General features: G+C 39.0%; 2 protein-coding genes and 3 non-coding genes across 10 annotated transcripts; 4 read left to right on the top strand and 1 right to left on the bottom strand.

The window, feature by feature from the left end:
• The first annotated feature begins 1,835 nt into the window (after nt 1-1,835).
• On the top strand, nt 1,836-9,872 carry ncl (nucleolin). 3 transcript variants are annotated; one of them, XM_067514697.1, is made up of 17 exons: nt 1,836-1,994; nt 2,917-3,015; nt 3,130-3,247; nt 3,711-3,845; nt 4,226-4,456; nt 4,672-4,815; nt 5,056-5,139; nt 5,324-5,447; nt 5,956-6,092; nt 6,273-6,399; nt 6,568-6,704; nt 6,852-6,981; nt 7,339-7,481; nt 7,710-7,836; nt 8,188-8,339; nt 8,373-8,465; nt 9,142-9,872. In XM_067514697.1, the coding sequence occupies exons 1-17, from the start codon at nt 1,977-1,979 to the stop codon at nt 9,204-9,206; spliced, it is 2,064 nt and encodes a 687-aa protein (XP_067370798.1). In that variant the 5' UTR covers nt 1,836-1,976; the 3' UTR covers nt 9,207-9,872. The 3 variants fall into 3 exon arrangements, with proteins under 3 accessions (XP_067370798.1, XP_067370797.1, XP_067370796.1); XM_067514696.1 differs by having other exon boundaries at nt 4,229-4,456; nt 8,188-8,465; XM_067514695.1 differs by having other exon boundaries at nt 8,188-8,465.
• Nucleotides 3,991-4,125, top strand: LOC137132328 (small nucleolar RNA SNORA57). The gene has a single exon (XR_010915101.1). It is a non-coding gene; the product is annotated as a small nucleolar RNA SNORA57 (small nucleolar RNA).
• LOC137132327 (small nucleolar RNA SNORD82) lies at nt 5,182-5,248 on the top strand. Its single transcript, XR_010915100.1, has one exon. It is a non-coding gene; the product is annotated as a small nucleolar RNA SNORD82 (small nucleolar RNA).
• On the top strand, nt 7,869-7,995 carry LOC137132337 (small nucleolar RNA SNORA75). Its single transcript, XR_010915109.1, has one exon. It is a non-coding gene; the product is annotated as a small nucleolar RNA SNORA75 (small nucleolar RNA).
• Nucleotides 9,873-12,644: 2,772 nt separating the features above from the next.
• Nucleotides 12,645-17,183, bottom strand: b3gnt7 (UDP-GlcNAc:betaGal beta-1,3-N-acetylglucosaminyltransferase 7). Of its 4 annotated transcripts, XM_067514701.1 has the most exons (3): nt 16,441-17,182; nt 15,683-15,736; nt 12,645-15,271 (listed from the first exon to the last, which is right to left on the bottom strand). In XM_067514701.1, coding segments are annotated over exons 2-3 (1,275 nt in total). In that variant the 5' UTR covers nt 15,685-15,736; nt 16,441-17,182; the 3' UTR covers nt 12,645-13,998. The 4 variants fall into 4 exon arrangements, with proteins under 4 accessions (XP_067370802.1, XP_067370803.1, XP_067370804.1 ...); XM_067514702.1 differs by lacking the exon at nt 15,683-15,736 and having other exon boundaries at nt 12,645-15,293; nt 16,441-17,183; XM_067514703.1 differs by lacking the exons at nt 15,683-15,736; nt 16,441-17,182 and adding an exon at nt 16,050-16,434 and having other exon boundaries at nt 12,646-15,271.
• Nucleotides 17,184-20,819: the final 3,636 nt, after the last annotated feature.

Genomic DNA, 20,819 nt, shown 5'->3' with positions numbered 1-20,819 from the left:
CAGCCGATTTTAAAACTCACTGAACCATTTTTCTGGATGTCCAGACATTGTGCTGTGATAAAGCAAAACCTTTCATCCATCCATTTCTCCTCCTGAGCTTTCCAACTATACCACAGAGGAGTTTGAGGAGAATTGCTTTGTTATTCCCGAAAGGTCATGGTTCATTTGAAAGACACTAACAAGACAGTAATTAAACACCTGAGTTTGACAAAACTTAGAAACCAGGTTTTGAGTCACAAAGCCAGTAGGAATAAACCTCATATACTTAAGACAAGCATTTGCTTCCATTGCAAAGCAACACTGAAAGTTTTAGTCCTTGAGATTTAATCACATCTGGTGTGATGTTTTCATTTACTATGATGATTTTACAACCCTGCTTGCTGCCAGAACCATATTTCCCCAGGAGAATTGCTCCCCTAATATCAATTATTCAACCATCAAACTATGATTGTTTTACTTGCATTATAGGCTAATTAGGCTTGTCACCATGTCACATTCTAGGTATTTGTGTCATGAAATAGCACAAAGAAAGACTAAATTCCCAGCTCTTTAGTACTTGAATGAATGAAATGAAATGATAGACAAAAGAACATGGAGTCAGGGTGGACTTCGCTAACATTTAAAGTTAAAAAGATTTTATGCATTATACATTGGCTTTTTTCACCCTGTGCTTGTGGAACAAGTGAGGGATGTAAAATGCAATGCTGCCTCTGTGTGGTGTTCTAGGTTAATTACTGCTTTTCATGTCCCCATGGGAATCACCTTCCTCACACATTTACACACGTGTACAGATGTAAAATCTTAAACATGCAAATAAAAATGTAAACCTTTACCCCTTTCATTTTGTGACAACTGAACCAAGTTAACTTGCAGAGTGAGATTGTGTGACACATTCAACCTCAACCTTCAAGATTGTCTCATAATCTGTGTCAGTTTTAATACTGGCTGTGGTGAATATGTGACTCACATTTGTTATCTGTAGTTCATCTTCGATCAGCTACGATTGAAGAACATATAAGATGTTTTGTTGGAATACAAATACTAAGAAAAGTATAAGTCTTAGGGTACTGAAGTAACAAGTAATGATCCTAATAAGTAATCATTATAAACAAAGACCTTTAATAGTCTCACATTCTTAATATTAGTCAATTTTATAATTATAGTCTGTTACTTGTGGCCTACCTTAATATAGAAGCCCTTGAAAAGGTGAACCACAATTGGTTTTGGGTAACCATAAACAATATGATATTTTGTGATATTTAGAAGATTACTCTGTGAAGTAAGTGGTATTAGTTATACCAAATAAATGTAGTAACGTAAACTTCGGCCATTCCCTTTAATTTAGGGCTCACAGCATGAAGCGCATGGTGGGGTTGACTCCATGTGGTTGATGGATGATGGCAACTGTCCCAGACCACGTGTAAACAGCTGCAAGGACATAAAATAATTAGTAAAAAGGAAAGAAAGTAAAAAAATCGTCTCACCAAAAACCAATTTAAAGATAGCATCAGTGAAAGTGTCAGCGATATAATTTCTCTGAACACTTAATGAAGTCAAATCACTTACAAGATAAAATAACTGTATAAATGATCCCTTGTTAAATCTTGCATTTACTGGAATATTATCGTTTTCAAATCAACGTTCATAACACCACGTTACCACATGATTAATTACTATGAGTCGTGCATTTGTTATCAAATTCAGACTTTTAGCACGTTAAACTTCCATGTCGCCTAACGTGGACGACGCGCGGTCACGACTCAAACATTACTACCTTCCGATTGGCGGACAGAGTCATGGGGGCTGGTCGACGTGAACGCGCTGAGCGGGAGAGTAACGAGCTCGTCTTCGGCTTATCTGTCTTTCCTGTTCAATGTCCCACAGAGTAGGCTGAGCCACGTGCATGAACAGGCGATTTCATTACTTGTCTTCAAACGTCCAGATCCTTGTGTTTCATTGAAACACACGACGGCACCATGGTGAAATTAGCAAAGGTAAGTGCGAAAGACACCTATTTTAAGTAATAAGGTGCAGGTTTGTAATAGAAATGGGGCTGTGTTAATGCACGAGGCCTTCACGCACTAAGTTAATGCGTTTGCTAGTGAAGAGAAACTGATGCCTTGAGAAAACGTCTGCTCGTGCGACCTATATTGCGCTTTGTGTCCACTAACTTCGCACAGTCTTTGTAAGGGTTTGCGTGGTTGGAATAATGCGCTGAAATTGTACTCGTAATGAAACTGAACGTTTTCTCTCTTTCGAGATCAGCCATGTTCGTGCCTTCCTCCTGGTTTTCTGGCCTTCTACACTAACAGCACTCAAGATGGCATTCGTGCGCGCTCTCGAGTTTTGTGATACAGAAAATTTAAGTGACGTGCGACGTTAATTCGGCCAACCAATAAATTGTTAATCAAACTGTGAGGAGAAACAGGATTTATCTGACTTGTTCACTATTATTGGCAAACGTGTTGTTGGCAACTGTGAGCATTAGCATCATAGTTGAACAGTCCAGATACAGAACGGAAGTTTATTTCATTTGACTTGATTGTTTAGTAATTATAGGTCAGTTTTTCCATATCTGGTGTAATTGGTTTTGATCGGAACTTATGGTCGTTTTCCCACATGCGTCGTATTTTTTTTTTTTAATTTTTGTTAAAAGGCTCCTATTCATGCTGTAAAGTTAGCCGAGATGCTAGCTGCCCGATCTCCTGGGCCCCACGTGGGTTATGCGCCTGCTCCACGTTTCACACGAGGTGACAAACCTTTAACGGAGATACCAGAGACAGCTGTTATTCAACTAGAATCAAGTATTACTCATTAAATCTGGGATAAAACTGTACATTTGTTGCTTTGTCTGAAAAAAACGGTTCTAGTGTTTGAACATTTATGCAACGTTTTGCATTTCGTCCTCTTTCCCAGGGAGCAACTAAGCAAGCAACTCAGAAGAAAAAGGCCCCACCACCTCCAAAAGATGTAGAAGAGGAATCTAGTGAAGAGGAGAGCAGTGAGGAAGAGGAGGTACAGTGTACTTTACTTATTTATTTTTTTTTTAACAATTTGTATGTATTTTTGTGTACTCTGATAAATTTTAACATATCCTCTAAAAGCTTATTTTTGTTATCACTATTACAGGCTCCTCCACCTAAAGTGGTAAAGAAGGCCACACCAGCTAAGACAACCCCCGCTGTGAAAAATGGCACGAATACAAAAAAAGCAGAAAGTGAAGATGATGATGAGGAGGACGACTCTGGTAAGAAATTTGACTCACGTAAATAATTTGATGTTCACTTCTCTTCAAAAGAGGTGTTTTTTTGTTGTTTTTTATGTCACATTTGAGAGGAAATGTGTGTGTGGACTGGTCTAACAAATTTTATGTGTAGGGAAATATTGATGCCATGATCCTGCATAGCTTGACTGTAATTTGATTATTTTAACCTGTGAAGAAAAATAAGATTAATAGTGAAAACTGTTAATGTATAATGTTTACACTGATACTTTGTAGTGATATAGTGCCTAAATGTATTGTGTGTGTGTGTGTGTGTATACAGTATGTATCATCATATTTGTTAAAGTTAAAGGCCATTGCCATCAGTAGAACTACTTTATACTGGTTGGAAAGTATGTGATGTCATTTCCACACGGAATTTATATTCGCTCATTTTGAATGGAGTATAAAGTTGTATTAAGTAAAATGCTTTGTCATGAATGTAAAGGGGAGTCATCTGAAGAGGAGGCACCACCACCAAAGAAGACCCCAGTAAAGGCGACACCGGCTAAATCCACACCAGCTAAGGCAGCTCCTGCAAAGGCTGAGGAGTCGGATGATGAGGATGACGAAGATGATGATGGTAAGAGCAGCAGTGGTAGGCTGCAGAGTGTAGAAAAATAAGTTTGAGTAAATTAATAATCTGGTTTTATGTTAGAAAAATTTACTGCTAAGTGGAATGGTATGAATCAAAATCAAATGCTACTTTTTTTTAGAGTTACACAGACCCTCTATTTCTTGGCATACATGTGGTTGTTATGTACTCGTGTGTGTAATGTACGGAGGAAAAGTAAATGCAGTGCTATGTCTTCGGTACCGGTGTGTATTGTACGCCGGTTCTATCCTCAATCACTGCAACATTTTTACCTTTTTAATGCCTTCTTGTGGAACTTTTTTTTTCTCCTGCAAATTTAGAAATATGAGTAAATGATTTGTGTCTATCATCTTTTAATGACTATTTAGAAGAAGAGACCCCACCACCCAAGAAAGCTGCCAAGCCAGCTGCTAAACCTCCTGCCAAGGCCCCAGTGAAGACCAAACCTGCAAAGGAGTCTTCTGATGATGATGAGTCAGAGGAGGAGGCTGCCCCACCTCCCAAAAAGGCAGGTCCAGCTAAACCGGCTGCCAAACAAGCTGCAAAGGCCCAGCCTGCTAAAGAAGAGTCTGATGATGATGATGAAGAAGATGAAGATGGTTAGTCCCTTATGTCTTTTTTTTTGAATGTGATACAAATTCAGTGTAAATGTTTGATTGCAAACTACAATCATAGTTCTGATGATCAACATGGGACTTAATACTGATCATGTAAGATGTCACTATGTATCTGATGTTGGTTAATGGCCGTTTATTGTAGGCTTAAATTAAGTCACAATTATGATTTGATGTAACTCTTAACATTTGTTTCTCAGACTCTGAAGAGGAGATGGACACCGTTCCTGCTCCAGCAGCCACCAAGGCAAAGAAGGCAGGTATGGTCAAGGCCAAGGAAGAGTCTGAAGAGGATGAGGATGATGATGATGAAGATGATGACGATGAGGAGGAGGAAGATGATGGTGAGCTTTGTTGATAGAAAAGATTCATGGAACATCTGTCATAAATAAACAAACTTTTTCATGTATGTATGTTTATGAAAAGCTGACTTTTTTTTTTATACACACTATTTCCAAATGAAACACAATTTTAGTAAGCCATTCAGTACCGCAGCACAACCACTGATGACCTATTTTGAACTTTGTTTCTCTTTATCTGCTGGCCAGCACATTAATATAAAAGCATTTCTCCTGTCTGAACAGAAGCCCCAGTGACCCCGGGAAAACGGAAGGCAGAAAGCAAAAAGGACACCCCTCCTGCCAAAAAGGCAAAGTCTGAGGGTGAAGGTAAGGATAAATATACCAGCTCTTCAATCCAACTTCACCATTTGTTATGATGATGATCAACAAGGGACTTAATACTGATAAGTGATGTCACCTTTTATTTTTCTGAATCTGTTATTAGCAATATAATCAGTAGAGTTTTACACACTACGAAACTGAATGCAAATCTCATTTCTTCATTTGCAAGGGTTCTGTCTGTTTGTTGGGAACTTGAACTCTAACAAAGACTTCGAAGAAATCAAATCATCCCTGAGGAAGTTCTTCTCAAAGAACAGTCTTGAGGTTGTTGATGTCCGATTAGGAGGATCAAAGTAAGCAATCTATTTAAAAAATGCGCAAATATTTTAGCCCTTTCCCTATACACACTGGTGCTTGTTTGTAATGTACATACAAGGTTGTGTGAGTAGGTGGAAGGGGGATTGACAGAAGTTGCATTAGGACTGGACTAATCCTGAACAATGCAAGATCAAATCTATTGTCAGTAGCTGGTGTCAGTCTTTCGCTTTTGTTACTGTTTTTTAGGTCACTATTTGTTTTAATGATCCAGTGTTAGTCAGATCTGTAAGATTAAAAATTATTAGTTTGTAATCATTCTTTTTAAAATTTTGGCTTTTTCGAACACATCAGCTGCTATATTGTAACATTACTTGTTAAATAGTTTTTGTTTTTTGACATTTTTGTCTAAATAAGGTCTCTACCCCTGCCAATATTAAAACGATATAAAGATGCAGCTAGTTTTTGAAATTTTGCTTTAAGCAATAGCTTTTTTTTTGTTCTTGAAAAGGTAGTGTCTAATTATTCTTGCATCACTTTCATCAGGAAATTTGGTTATGTAGACTTTGCATCTGAGGAGGACATGCAGAAGGCACTGGAGCTCAATGGCAAGAAAGTCTTAGGTCAGGAGGTGAAGTTGGACAAGGCCCGAAGCAAAGAGAACTCACAGGAGGGCAAAAAAGGTTAAGAGGCTTTTGATTCTTTTGATCTAAAAAAACAAAGTGTTCCTGTGCAAATGCATGGAACGTATTATACTTATACATTACCCGGAATTCATTGAGGGCAATTTAATCATTTGTGAGTATGAGAGGGGGGGACCTACTAGTGTAATACCCATGCTGACATTGGCTGTTGCTCCACAGAGAGGGACGCACGGACACTTTTTGTAAAAAACCTACCTTTTTCTGCAACGGTTGATGACCTCAAGGAAGTCTTTGAAGATGCAGTTGAAGTCAGGTTACCTCCAGGCCAGAATGGGTCAAATAGAGGGTAAGGACAAACCAGGGTTTAACCATTAAATGTATTGTGATTTTGTTGAAATTAAAGTATGCAGATTGTTTTCTTTTACTTGCACCTGTAATCCAGAAACATCTTGACTACATTTTAAATGCAATTCAGGCCTTGTACAAGGCAAGTAAACATAATCTATTTCAACAGCATTGCCTACATTGAATTTAAAACTGAGGCCGAAGCTGAAAAGATGCTGGAGGAAGCACAGGGGGCTGATGTGCAGGGCAGGTCCATAATGGTTGACTATGTTGGAGAGAAGAGCCAAAAAGGGGCCAAGGTGGCAGGTAAAGCTGTCAGACATTCTGTTATTTAACTTGGACTTAAAGGCAGTCAGTTAACTTAAAAATAAAAAATGTTTTTTGATATAGCCAAATATTGAGCAGGTCCATGATCAACTATTTGTCTGATTGGATGACTTTCTCTGCTTATAGCAACAGGAGCAGCCAGTAAGACCCTGGTGGTGAACAATCTTGCATTCAGTGCTACAGAAGAAGCCTTACAGTCTGCATTTGAGAAGGCTGTCTCTATCAGGATTCCACAGAAAGATGGCAGAGCTAAAGGGTAAGGATCTGGATACTGATGGGAGCATATCCTGTTTTAGGGCCAGCGTGGAAAGTAGGCATTTGCTGAAAAAGCTCTAGTATCAAAATGTTACAAAGTGCTACACCTTCTCATGAGCTCCTCTAATCAAACTCATGATTATGCATGGATTCGCACGAGAAGCAGAGCCAATGCACAGTAAGAACAGGCTTGCCCTAGTCACATGTGGGTGGTGCATATGTCTGCTGTGCAACAAGGTGAACGTGTGTGTGTGTGTGTGGGGAATAAAATAAGATGACTGTTCTGTCATTGTTAAACTGTAGCACTTTAATGTGAATTATCCCTTTACATTTTCTAAACTTATGCTTCCCTGTCTAGTTTTGCTTTTGTAGAGTTTGAGAGCACAGATGATGCTAAAGAGGCTTTGGAGAACCTTAACAACACTGAAATTGACGGCAGGTCAATTCGATTGGAGTACAGCCAAAACAGTGGTGGCAGAGATGGCGGGAGAGGAAACTCTGGTAGGTCTTGAATCTAGACCAATTGAAAATTGAGCAATGGCCTGTGTTTAGGTATTATCCCAAAATGACAACCAGATTTGATGATACCATGACCTCCTGAAACTCTGTGATGATTCAAAGATAGTCAAGTCCTGATCTGGTTGGTAAATGTGGCTTTAGCTTGATTAAGCTCTTACCTGTCTTTGTTATGGTGGGTATAGTGTAGTAATGCTATCTTCTCTTTGCCAGGTCCAACAAAAACTCTCTTCGTCAAAGGCCTCTCTGAGGATACCACAGATCAGACTCTTAAGGATTCATTTGAGGGAGCTGTAGCAGCAAGAATAGTTACAGACCGAGACACAGGGTCATCAAAAGGGTAAGAACAGAGTTTATATTCTCTGCTGTTGAATCTTCTCGTGAGCACCGCACTGTCCAGCATTGACAGCATATGGATTCGCATGAGAAGTAGAGCAAACTCACAGTTAAACCGGCAGCTGCCATAGTGGAAGTTGCCCATGTCTGATGTGAGACAAATAATTACAGTGGTACGACTTATAACTTAAGAAATTGTAAAATGTAATCAAACTCTCTGAAATTACTAGTTTTTCACTTTTGTCATGTTTTAGGTGTGAAACGCAGTACTGGTTTTAGACATGTTTTGTGGTTAAAATCATTGAAGGCTCACTTGCGTTTAGTGAAGTATAACTAAGCCCCATCTGCCCTACAGCTTTGGCTTTGTGGACTTTGACAATGAGGATGATTGCAAAGCAGCCAAGGAGGCAATGGAGGATGGTGAGATTGATGGCAGCAAGGTGACCTTGGACTATGCCAAGCCCAAAGGTGAAGGGGGCTTCCGTGGAGGCAGAGGTGGTTTTGGCGGTTTCGGCGGTCGTGGTGGTGGCGGCAGAGGAGGTCGTGGTGGTTTCGGCGGTCGTGGTGGTGGTAGAGGTGGAGGAGGAAGAGGAGGCCCTCGTGGAGGTGGACGTGGACGTGGTGGCTTTGGAGGTAAGCGATTTGATTTTTCAATTTATATATATATATATATATATATATATATATATATATATATATATATATATATATATATATATATATATATATATATATATATATATATATATATATATATATATATATATATATATATATATGTATGTATGTATGTATATATGTATGTATATATATATATATATATATATATATGTATGTATATATATATATATGTATATATGTATGTATATATATATATATGTATATATATATATATGTATATATATATATATATATGTATATGTATGTATATATATATATATATGTATGTATATATATATATATATGTATGTATATATATATATATGTATATATATGTATATATATATATATATGTATATATATATATATATATGTATATGTGTATATGTATATATATATGTATATATATGTATATATATATGTATATATATGTATATGTGTATATATGTATGTATATATATATATATATGTGAACTGTTTCCAGGTAAATAGTAAGGTACACAAGGATTTTCAGATGCTTAAGTACTTGAATAAATATTTGCATAAGTTGCCACAATTTCCCTTGACAGTTCAAGCTGAAGATGCTAGTTATGTTAAATAAGTTTGATGCTGCTGGCTCCTAAACTAAGCTGCTTTTGTTTGTTTTTAGGAGGAAGAGGTGGTGGTGGATTTGGAGCCAAACCCCAGGGGAAGAGAATCAAGTTTGATGACTAAATCTTAAGTCTATTTTACTTTTTGAATGGACTCTGGTTTCATCAGGTTTCAGAGCTTTTGGACATTCCAGAAAGCGACATTAATGTGTATTTAACTGTCCTTGGGCATTTTAGCCCGTTATTTCACTCAACCTTGCCCTTTGTGTACCAGACTGGTACTTTTGACCCTCTGAGCTCATGTGCTATGCGAGTACTGAATGTCCTCAATGCAACTTGCACCTCCCACCCTCATCAGCTTACTTGTTTTTCCGAAGGAATAATATGGAATGGGTCTGGCAAAAAAGCTTTGCTGTGAAAATGTCTGTCAGATACGTTGTGTAAATTTAAACAGTTTGTATTTCATTTTACCTTTTGTAAAAAAACAAAACAAAAACAGTACACATGTATCCATATGTTTTGTTTTTATTTTGTCATTTAGTTTGCTTTAGGTGCCATGTTTTATTGTAATGTGCGAAGCCTTTTTTTGGTAAATTTGAGAGAGAGTTGGGTGTTAAGAAATGGTAAAGATGTTCTTGTTTGGTGGGGCACAGTTAATGTCTGAGTCACGAGCGAATGAATGACTCTTATCTGTGTATCATATTTGTAGTGCATTGTCTAATTTTCCCCATCAGAGAATCTAAAGGTTTTCATGTGATTAAATAAAACCTTGTAGGTGATGATTTTTAAACGTCTGTTCTTATTGCACAGTTCTGGGTCTTTGGGAGATTGCCTACTGTCACCTGTGGGAGGGACTGTAATCACACCAACCAGCATAAGGTTTTGAGCCCCACTGATCTCACATACGTTTTTTGGGGGGGGGGGGGCTGCCTAATGAAAGCTTTGCACAGCTAATGAATGCTATGCACAGTGAGCACTTAGTTGAAGGCTCCCTGGTCAGGTGGACCAGGAAAAGGCACCGTCAAGACGAGGACCATTCGTTCAGTGTTGTGACTGCAGAACAGGCTGGAGCTCGGGTCTGGTGAGGTTGTAGGAACATCAGTTGTTTGTTCATGCCTGCAACCAGTGTCTAATGTCCATCTGAAAGATTGGTGTCCCAGAGGCTTTGGTAGTATCAGTAATGGACACTGTCAAGAATGATACTTTAGAATATTTTATCTAATGGAATGCAACATCTTTCCAATAAATTTAAATGGAAGCTTTTCAACACTGTCAGATGATTCACCTTTTTTTGTTGAGGCTGTTATGTATTGTGGAATTGAATTAAAGTAATTGTACTGTCCAAAGTAACTGATGGAAATTGATGGCAAAACCCTATCTGTCCACTAGGAGGTAGTGTCAGCGTTTTGGTGTAAAGAAAGCTTGTACTCTGGCAAGAATTCCTGAATGGAGGTGATGTTGAATTAGGTCCTTGCAGTCATTAGCTCAAGGTCCTTGATGGAAACGTTTAAAAGGGTAAAACCACATTTCCAAAGGCTGTTCGTGGGTTTGGAGGTTTGATCTCAAATGTGGTGTTGGAATTTTTGCCTATTCAAATCCACAGCGGGCAAAGGCAAGTAGTCTGTAACTGCTCAAATCCATTTAAAAAAATAAATAAATCCACAAGCCTCTGAGGGTCTCTCACATCCCATATGAGGACTTTTACTGTAAAGTCCGCTGGTACCTTTGTAAGTATAAACTTCAAAAAAGGTTCTGGTTCTGGAATCAGTTTGGAAGGATTTAATTTTGCCTGACCTTGAGCTGCTGGGCAGAGTATCTTATCAGTAACACAACCAGACAGGAGGCAGCAGTACTGTCGACCTGTGTCTCTGCTAGATGTACAAGTATCTTTGTTCCTGGAGGTGGGAGCTGTGTGGGAGGACCTGATGAAGGCAGCACTGTTTTTACATATTTTTTTATTAAACAATCATTCACAGTGACGTGAAGCAGTGCTTCAATAAATAATACAATTCTCTGACACATTTTTCCCCCATATATTTTCAGAAGCTGTGGTAGACGTGGCAATTGAGGAGACGAGGGTCTGGTGGGTTACCCTCTAGTTTAGCTAAGATTGCCATCACTTCCAGAGAATAGTATATATGGAAATATTTATTCCTGTTGTTTTTTTTTCCCAAGCTCACTTTTGCACTACATGCAACCCTGTGCACAGCCTTTGTTCTGTGCTGACAGAACAGTTTTACTTTTGAGGATGTTGCATGTAAATTATCATATTTACATTTGGTGGTCATTTTCATAGTGTACACACAGTAACTTTGTTGGATTTTGAGTCCATTCAGTCAATATTTAAATGAACATATTTCAGTGCTTACTCTATTTTCTATCTCATCATTTAGTTGCCTTTACTAATGAGTCTTTGCAAAGATGTTTGATTTTATGTGCTTAAAGTAATTTTGTGGCTGGAGCCTGCAGGCTGGGGAAAGTTCTTTTTAAATTTTTGCCCAAAAAACAGTGCTCCCATCTTAAACCATGCCAGTGATGATGCTCCAATACCTTTGAAGTAATTAGAGGGTGAGTGTGAAAGCTTGCAGCTCTCTCCAGCTGACCTTTTGATCTTGCCGACATCAAAAGCTTTCTCCAGTTTGGGTCAACAAACATGCAATTTCTGGTCCACAGGCACATGGGGAAGCTGGATGTATACGTCGAAACATCGTCATGGCAGTGGGACATTTTACATTAAGTGATGTTGAAATTTGGCTGTCGGTTGACTTCCTTCATCTAAAAGGCCAGTTTAGCGGAGACAACTCTGAAAGTGCTCTCTGCCCAGCTGCCACGTGCAGGCAGAACATGAAATGTGTTACCTAAAATCATCAGTATGATCAAGTTAATATGCTTCCAATGACAGAGACACTTTTTAACACCTCAGTTTTGTCTTACAGCCCAAAATGGTAGATGATGAAACTGCTAGTGATACCAAAAAGAAACAAAGGTCAGTTGTTTTTCACTGTTGGTTGAAATTTTGAAGTAAACTGTGTTTACATTCTCTATTAAGTATTTAGTATTTCCAGTACACCAATCAGTGTACAACAGTAGAGATCAGCTCATGACAGGTTTGGCACAATATGTTTGGCATGTTCTTAAGCTCTGTTTCTCTATTGGCTATTGTAACCTTCTTGAAATACAATACAGAGAAGATCCTGTTTCTGTAGAGCTTTTCTCGTCACTGACCTGAAAGGGTTTGTGAGGAACACTTAAGGAGGTGTGTGTTTTCTGTTGCTGTGGCCAATTTTGATATCTGAACATATCTGTTCAAAGCACAGTATTTGACAATGACGTTTAACATAAATAGCTGGAAATGTGACACCAGCATTGGGGCATGTACTTGTGCTTTTTGCAAACAAATGCAAAATAGACTGTGGGTTGAAAACATGTTTCCAAAGATTACTTAACAAAGATGTCTTTTTTAAAAGGTTTTGCTCTTCATTTTCATGCTGTGTGAGAATTGCTGACGATATCATGGGCGGACACCACTGTAGGGGAAACCGATAATAGGTTGTTGGAAATGAGATAAACCCCTTATTTGTAGTTGTGTAACTGATTGCTACTTATCAACACTGGAAAACTTGAGTTGTCTCGCTACATGGATTGTGTTATATACGTCATAGCTGGACAGGTTTTCAAAGATAAATGTATTTATTTACATTTTATGTACATTTTTATTCTTGCATAAATTTACATCACCAAGACATAATGATCAACCACTTACACCGACAATGTTAAGCTCTAAACAGTAATCACTGACCAATCCACTAATATGCTCATCTGTAGTTTTAAATTATATATATATAATATATATTCGTACCATCAATAAACGTCATTCACAGTGTCATTGTAAACCCACTACCAAATTCATGTCAAGTATGTAAGCACATTCAAACCTATGGACAGCAAACATGTAACAAATCAAACAAGGTTTCTAGTAGTTTATGCGTAGTAGAAGTCCCGATCAAGTCTGTCCAGTTTTAAAAAATTAGTGCATTGACTTCTTCATTACAAAAAGTGATTAAAGTCTTACTTTAAGAACATGTTCTATACAAATATACTATTCAAAGTAGTGAATGGTGAAAATGTTTCTGTTTTTGACTGAATCACTGAGGTAGAGAGAGTTGTTTCCTTCTCTTTACTTCAAGATATTTCAAGCCATTGCAGCTTCCCATATTGCTGAAAGTGCAGGCAATATGTAAAACTTAGCACAGCAACCAAAATGCTAGAACAACGACAGGCTGTGCAGTGTGTGCAATCATTTTCAAACCAAAGATTATGGCACAGACCAATGATAACTTCCCCTTATGTTGTAAAGATCATACTAAACTGCATTCTTTCTTTCCAAGCAGTCTGAAAGCACAGTCCACTTGAGCAAATAAATCATACAATACAATCATATTTCCGTACAACACTTGTCTTTGCAAAAAAAGTGTTAATGTAAATCAAAGTGCTAACATTAGTGCTTCTGTGACAAAGCAGAGAAAGAGCAAGAGCTGACCACAGAGGAAGTGAAAGACATTGTGCATCTGTTTCACATGAGCCCACAGTAGAGTTAAAAAGCCTGTAATGTAGGGCAACTATCTGTTCTCAGTACACACACTAATGCAGTAGCTCGACTGTTGTAGTCTCTGAATTGGCTTGAAAGTATGAGTCCTTCATAAATACACGATTCCAACTTTTAATAAAAACAAATCTGTATAATTTATCTCGAGTTTGTAGGAAGCTCCTCCAAAGAGCATATGACTGCACACAAAGCAAAGTCAAATACAGTCTATAATCTTTCTCCACAGAACGGAGACTACTGGGACACACGCCATTGCACTGTACATTCTGTTGGTATCGACCAAGGGTGGCTAGGTTCCTTGGTGCTGCCCCTACCTTATATTCTCATTACGCTTTAGGAACTCCACTTTCTGAGAGCAAACCAGTTCCCCATTGACCAGATTCCACATGTGCAACAGGTCCGATGGGAGCAGCTTATGCACCACAATCATGCTCTTATAGAAACATGGTTCTCGGTTCAACTTGCTGTTCTTGTCTCTCACCAACCCAAACGTCTTAAAGGCGTTGTGTTTAAGAGGAGAGACCTGAAGCACTTCCAGACACATCCCCAAGAAGACATCATCGATGGGGTAGAGCTCCAGGGTGTCTGCGACCCAGTGAAGCCTCCTTGCTAGCCTCCCGTCCATCAGAAAACCCCCTCCACCTGCATATGGTGGGTAGACGTCTTTATTATACAGAGCACGAGGAATGTAATATTTGTTGTCTTTGTTACGAATGGGCAGGGCATTGAAAATCACATCCCCCACAAACAGGTTCTTGTCGTTGCTGCTTTCTAGGAACTCAAAGATGTTCTTCACGCTGACGAATACGTCATCGTCCCCCTTGAAGACGTAGCGCACGCTGGGGCAGAAAGTGTGGAACCATTTGAGGAAGTGGGTCTCTTTAAGGGTGAGATTGTAGAAGGTATCCAAGAAGTCCCATTGGAGTATGTCCCCAAAGATGTAGTCTTCATACTCCACAAGCTTCTGATGATTAGCTTTCTCTGTCTCATCGGAGGGTTTACCAAGAAGGAAGAGGGTTTTTATCTTCTTCCCATCCAGCACCTGCTCTTTACCCCAGGTTTTTCGGATGACCTCCCTGCGGTCATGCTGAGTGGCAACTGATTTAATTACTATGAGTAAATATACCTCCCCCATGCATTTCTCTGGGTGATTTAGGGTCATTGGAAAGTAACGACAGTGTCGATAGAGCATAAACTGCTGGAAACTTTTCTCCAGGCCCCTAAACCACTCGTGGCTGGAAAGGTTAAGGTTTGCGCTACAGTTGGAGCTGGTTACATCCCAGGTTCTGTGGCTGATGTCCTGAGAGATCCTGGTCTTCTGAATAGTGGCTACAGCTTTAGGCTGTGGCTGGCGTTTGCTAACCTTCCAGAAGCCTTTCTCCCCAACATTTGGGCCGGTTTTCTCTTCCAGTGCATCTCCAGGCTCCACTCTCTCTGAAGCATCCATGCGAGCCTGCCTGCTGAGTTCGAAGGGAGCTGTGATATTGAGGTTCCCTCTCTGGTACACAGCCAGCGTCAACAGAACCACGACAAACATGGCAACCAGCATCTTGAACATCTTCCAGCGATCTCTGTTGTTCATCCTGGGTAAGAAAAAAGATCACACTGATGCCAGTCAGATAAGGCAAAATATCAAATAACATATATTAACAAAATTCAAAGTGAGAGGGATAAATACTTTGAATTTTTATCCTCGTGTTATTTTGCGTTAATATATTATATTGAGGAAAAACTGCACAAAATGAATCACTAGAGGTTAGAGGCATGTTTACATTACCCACATACAATACACAGGATTTTTGCTCTTTATTGAAGTCAGTAAATCAAACAAGGAAGAACTTGTTTTTCAAGGAAGAAATAATTGTCCCATAACAGTCCTGTGTACATGAGCTACATTAAGCCAACTAAAGCCAAAAGCAATTATAATATCTAAGTTTTTGCATACATGTTTAGCCTAACTAAATACACAGACACCACTGAATAAACATACCTACATGTAAAAACGTCGTCTCTATGTGCTCTGGCTTGATAGTTTTTATTATTATTATCTGAAAGAAATGGCAAGCAAAAATATATGTGTCTTCTATTATTTATTTTATTCAAGTGCCAGTTATAAAACAACTAACATCTGGAAGAACATGTGGAATTTCCTGACTGAAGTAAGCCCTGCACTTAAATCCTCACATCATGCCCATGTGGGCCTCTTAACCTTTGAAGGAGAGTCCCCCTCCCCACCACACACACACCCGCCCGCCAAAGGTTTATCCTAATCAAATGTGAAACCAGATTATGTCTACACCAAAACTGTTATTTGCTTATTGTTTTGTTATAAAGATGTCGGAATGAGATTTTCAGCATTACCTGGAGGATTCTGTAGAATCAGTACTACTTGACTTTTCATAAAATAAGTCCAGTGGAAGACATTTCACACTTAACAGAGCATGGTCCTGCAAACGAGCGGAAGTTATTAATTTATTTTTTGTCCTTTCTGCTTATCCCGTGAGTTCGGCGTTGCCACAGCGGATCATTTGTTCGCATTTTGATTTGGCCCAGTTTTTACGCCTTCCTGACGCAACCCTCTCCAATTTCTACCGGCGCTGCCAGGCTGGGGACGGGGATGGGTTGTTGGGGGTTCTGTGTCTTGCCCATAGACACTTGGACATGTGGTCGGGAAGAGCGGGGCGCAAACCTCCGACCCTATGCTGAGCTGAACTGAACTGAGCTGAAGTTATTAAAAGACGATGTCACTTACATTTTGGTGTCCCTTCAGACGATCTGTGATGTCTGCGTTGACCAATAAAGTGCTGATTAACGATACTAGAAAAGTGGAATAAACTGATTTTATGTCTCCTTTGCATAAAATGATGAAATAAACATCTACATAGAAATTAGGCTTGTTAGAAATAGTTTAGAGAGAGATGGGGCGCTTCTGTGTTCAGTGATGATCCCGGCAGACTGCTCTCCCCTCCCTCACAGAGATCCGCTTTTAAAGCGTTGACGCACAGGACGCACCGTGTCGCATCGTATGAAGGACAAAAGGAGGCGAGACGCTGTCAAGCCTCGTGTGGCAACCGGCTCACAGTGAGGATTTCTTTGGTTTGCCGTCACAACCAACAAGCAGCCTACTATGCTTTCGAAAACCAACATTAATAATGTTTTATGGCATCTTTTCAAAGGATGGCTTACTTTAGCATGGAGAGATTTCAAAACTTTAAAAAAAAAATACATTTCCTCAATCTCTCAAGACATTTAATCAGGCTTTTGTCAGCAATTGTAAAGTATGTTAAAAAAATCCATATTATATTGCAATGTTATATTACTTTTATTTTTCAAATGTGCTTTTTGTCCCAAATTAGCATACCGAGATAGAGCTACCTGTATTTTATTTGAAATTCTGCTGAGTAATAAATCAATGTACCACACTTTATCTGCTAATAAAATGTTATGTATAAATCTGTTACTTATGCATATTGGCCATCGGGGAGCAGCCCTATCAGCCCTATGAAAGCTGTTTGATAAACTATAAATATTATTAGTCTTTCTAGACTTTGGACGCTCTGGTATGCTTTTCTGACGTCAGCAAAAGATCCTGGTCCTATTGACTTCTATCAGCTCGCTGGTCTTTCACAACCAATGTGAGTCACAATGTCTTTTATTTGATGTAGTGAGAATGATGACACTTTTATGGGAGAGCTGCTGTTAGAGCTACTAATGAATGTACTACAACATGACTCATACCACTCTGAACTCACAGTAAATGGAATTCAGTTCTAAAGTAAGTTATGCTTTTTGTTAGTGATTACACCCATTGTAAAGCGGTATCACCGTCTTTGAGATAAGCAAAACTAGGATTGCTGATGGCTGCAATGCTGATTGCACAATTGCCATCCGCAGAATTTCATTTAATCCTTGCTGTGGCAAAGTGTGTGCTCTTCCACTTCTTTGTATGTCTGAGGACAGAACAACAAAATGTGTCTCTAAAGCAGGCATTTCTCCATCCAACTGCAGCTGTGATTTCAGATCTCTGCTTCCTCTTGTACTCTCTCCATTTCCTGGCTTTAACCAGTCATCCATCTCTAGGCCATGTGCATCCTGTTGCCTTGCTGGTGTTTGTTTTTCCCGTTTTGACTTATTTCCCTTCCTGTGGACATGTGGGGATGGGCATCACAGTCTTCCATCTTTGAGTTGGTGCTCACAGATGTCTCATAGATGTAACGACAAATAACATAACACAGTTGTTTTTAAGCACAATTTTGGGGATTTTTGTCAAACTTGAAACAAAGCAAATCTAAGCTGCATATATTGCATGCTAGAGTCCGACACTGAGGATGAACATGTTTACACAGGAACATAGCATTGTTCTTAATCACTGTTTTCAGTTTTTCGGTACATGTGAGTGTGTTGAGTTGTTCTTAAAACAAAGACCTAAAGATCAAAGCTGAGATATTATTCAGTTAATGAATACAGAAGTATTGCCTTACCTTAAAAAACCTCAGTCTTATGATTAATTAGCACCTTTACTTTAAGGGGTTGTGAAATAGTTATCCTCAACAGGTGCAGTTAACACAATTTGCCCCTCCTTCATCAAACTTTCAAACTTGACCTGCTCACCATTACTTCAGTAATCAGTACTCATTTTATGCTCAACACAAAAAGTAATGTTATATTTAGCTCGGTAACTTTATACTTCCAATGCTGTTGAGTAAATCATACAAAAATACCCTAATTAAATACTCAGTTACATTTACAGTTGAACTTACTTACATATTTATTGGGGGTTACTGAGTTACACTGAATTTATTGTAGTTATAATTGTTATAGTATATACAACATTTCTACCTCATTGGTACTAACAGTACAGTCTCATTCACACACACACACACACACACACACACACACACACACACACACACACACACACACACACACACACACACACACACACAAACACACACAGAACAGAAACTTCACCGTACTTTAATAAACTATTTTGGTTGAACAATGACTCAGATCTTAATTAAAAGTTGTATCACCACAGTGTAGAAATATCGTCGTAAACAGTGCATAGCACAGTGCATAGCACCATATCATCCCAGTAGACCACTTCGCTCTCAGAATGCAGGCCTACTTGTGGTTCCCAGAATTTCCAAAAGTAGAATGGGAGGTAGAGCCTTTAGCTATCAAGCTCCTCTCTTGTGGAACCAGCTGCCAGTTCAGATTCGGGAAGCAGACACCCTCTCTACTTTTAAGTCTAAGCTTAAAACCTTCCTCTTTGATAAAGCATATAGTTAGTTATAGTTATGCTGCCATAGGCTTAGACTGCTGGGGGACCCACCCCCCAATGCACTGAGCTCCTTTCCTCCTCTTGACCATCTCTCCTCTCCTCTCACCCCGCAATTCTCACCACTGTATGTCATTAACTCTGTGTGTTCTCTCCCGTAGTTGTCTTTGTCCTCCTCTGTCCCCCTCTCTCTGTCCCTTTCTGCAGGTGTCCCCCGGCTTTGAAGCTGTGTGTCTTCCAGCGTGCAGCTACTGGTCCTACCAATCTGCCCGATGTTTTGTTATTGCTTTTTGTTGCTCTGTTCTTTTCTCTCTCCCCTTTCCACTCACCCCAACCGGTCGAGGCAGATGGCCGTCCACCCTGAGCCTGGTTCTGCTGGAGGTTTCTTCCGTTAAAGGGAGTTTTTCCTCTCCACTGTTGCCTATGGCTTGCTCCAGGGGGAATTGTTGGGTTCTCTTTATATATCTTTATAATCTTGACTTTATTCTGTAAAGTGCCCTGAGATGACTTTGTTGTGAATTGGCGCTATATAAATAAAGTTGAATTGAATTGAAATACAGTAATTTTTATTACTTTATAATAGATTCATTCCTTCTGTTATAATAACAGGTCACAATTGTGTTAATTATATTTTAGTAATTGTATTAATGTAACATACAGTTGTGTAGTAAATGTACAGTAGAACAAAAAAGTATAGTGCAAAAAGCTGAAGCTTAGAGCTTTGTGCTCTGTAAAAATGTGACTTTTGTTGTTGACGTTGTTTGCATTGTGTAATAGTTTAAGTTAAAACTACTGAAAAAGGCACTTTTGACAGTTAAGACAAGAGAATTACTTAATGATCTAATTGCTAAACATAACTACATTAAGTAAATACCGTACAACCTTGTTTTCAACATAACTGTATTATTTAATGCTAACAACATCGAAGTTCATTTGTACTTTACACATAAGAATTAGCACGTTGATACGAGCTGAGGGCAGTAGGGTGGTTTCACTGAGAAACTGAAGCGAAATGCCCTCTTAAATCCTTTGTTGGTCTTAAAGCAACCTGAGGAACCTGTTCTTATCCTGAACCTGTCGATAAACTGGAAAATTAGAATTTAGACAACACCCTCCTCCTTCTGTTAAGTCTGAAGACCTGGCTCCTGAAAGAATGTATGTAATGCTGGTTGGAAAAACTAGCTTGAGATTCTCCTCCTCTAATAAATACAGTATGAAGGAGACACGATGTGATTTTCCCCGTTAGCTTAACACATAAACACAAAACACACAGCTATGAAGCACTTGATACAGGCATTTTTTAATACAATGCATCCAGAATTATTCACAGCACTTCCTTCTTGAACTTGAACCTGATTGGACACCACTGTAGAGATGAAAATGGCTATGCACCGACGCTCCCCATCCAACCTGATGGAACTGCCCCAAAATAGGTTTGCCAAGCTTGTAGTATCTGTAGGCTGTAGGCACCTAAAGGTGCTTAAACAAACTATCAGGCAAAAGGCGCTGAATACTTATGTACATCTGATTTTTCATTTTTTATTTTTAATTAAACTTACAATGATTTCAAACAAACTTCTTTCACATTGTCATTATGGTGTATTGTTTGTAGAACTTTGGAGGAAAATAATGAATTTGATCCATTTTGGAATAAGGCTGCAACATAACAAAATGTGGAAAAAGGTAAGTGCTGTGAATACTTTGTGGATACACTGTAAATTTCTATTTTAAGCCTATTTAGGCAGAATTAAAAGGCAGATGTGATTTCTGGGCAGCTGTAGCTCAGTTTGTCTTTTGTTCGACCTGTGGTTTTCCTGACTATATGTTGAATTGTCCCTGGCCAAGACACT

Source organism: Channa argus, chromosome 8 (assembly GCF_033026475.1).
Source record: "Channa argus isolate prfri chromosome 8, Channa argus male v1.0, whole genome shotgun sequence".
Lineage (NCBI taxonomy): Eukaryota > Metazoa > Chordata > Actinopteri > Anabantiformes > Channidae > Channa > Channa argus.
The sequence above is the reverse complement of the archived record's forward strand: the minus strand, read 5'-3'. Positions and strand labels throughout refer to the sequence as shown.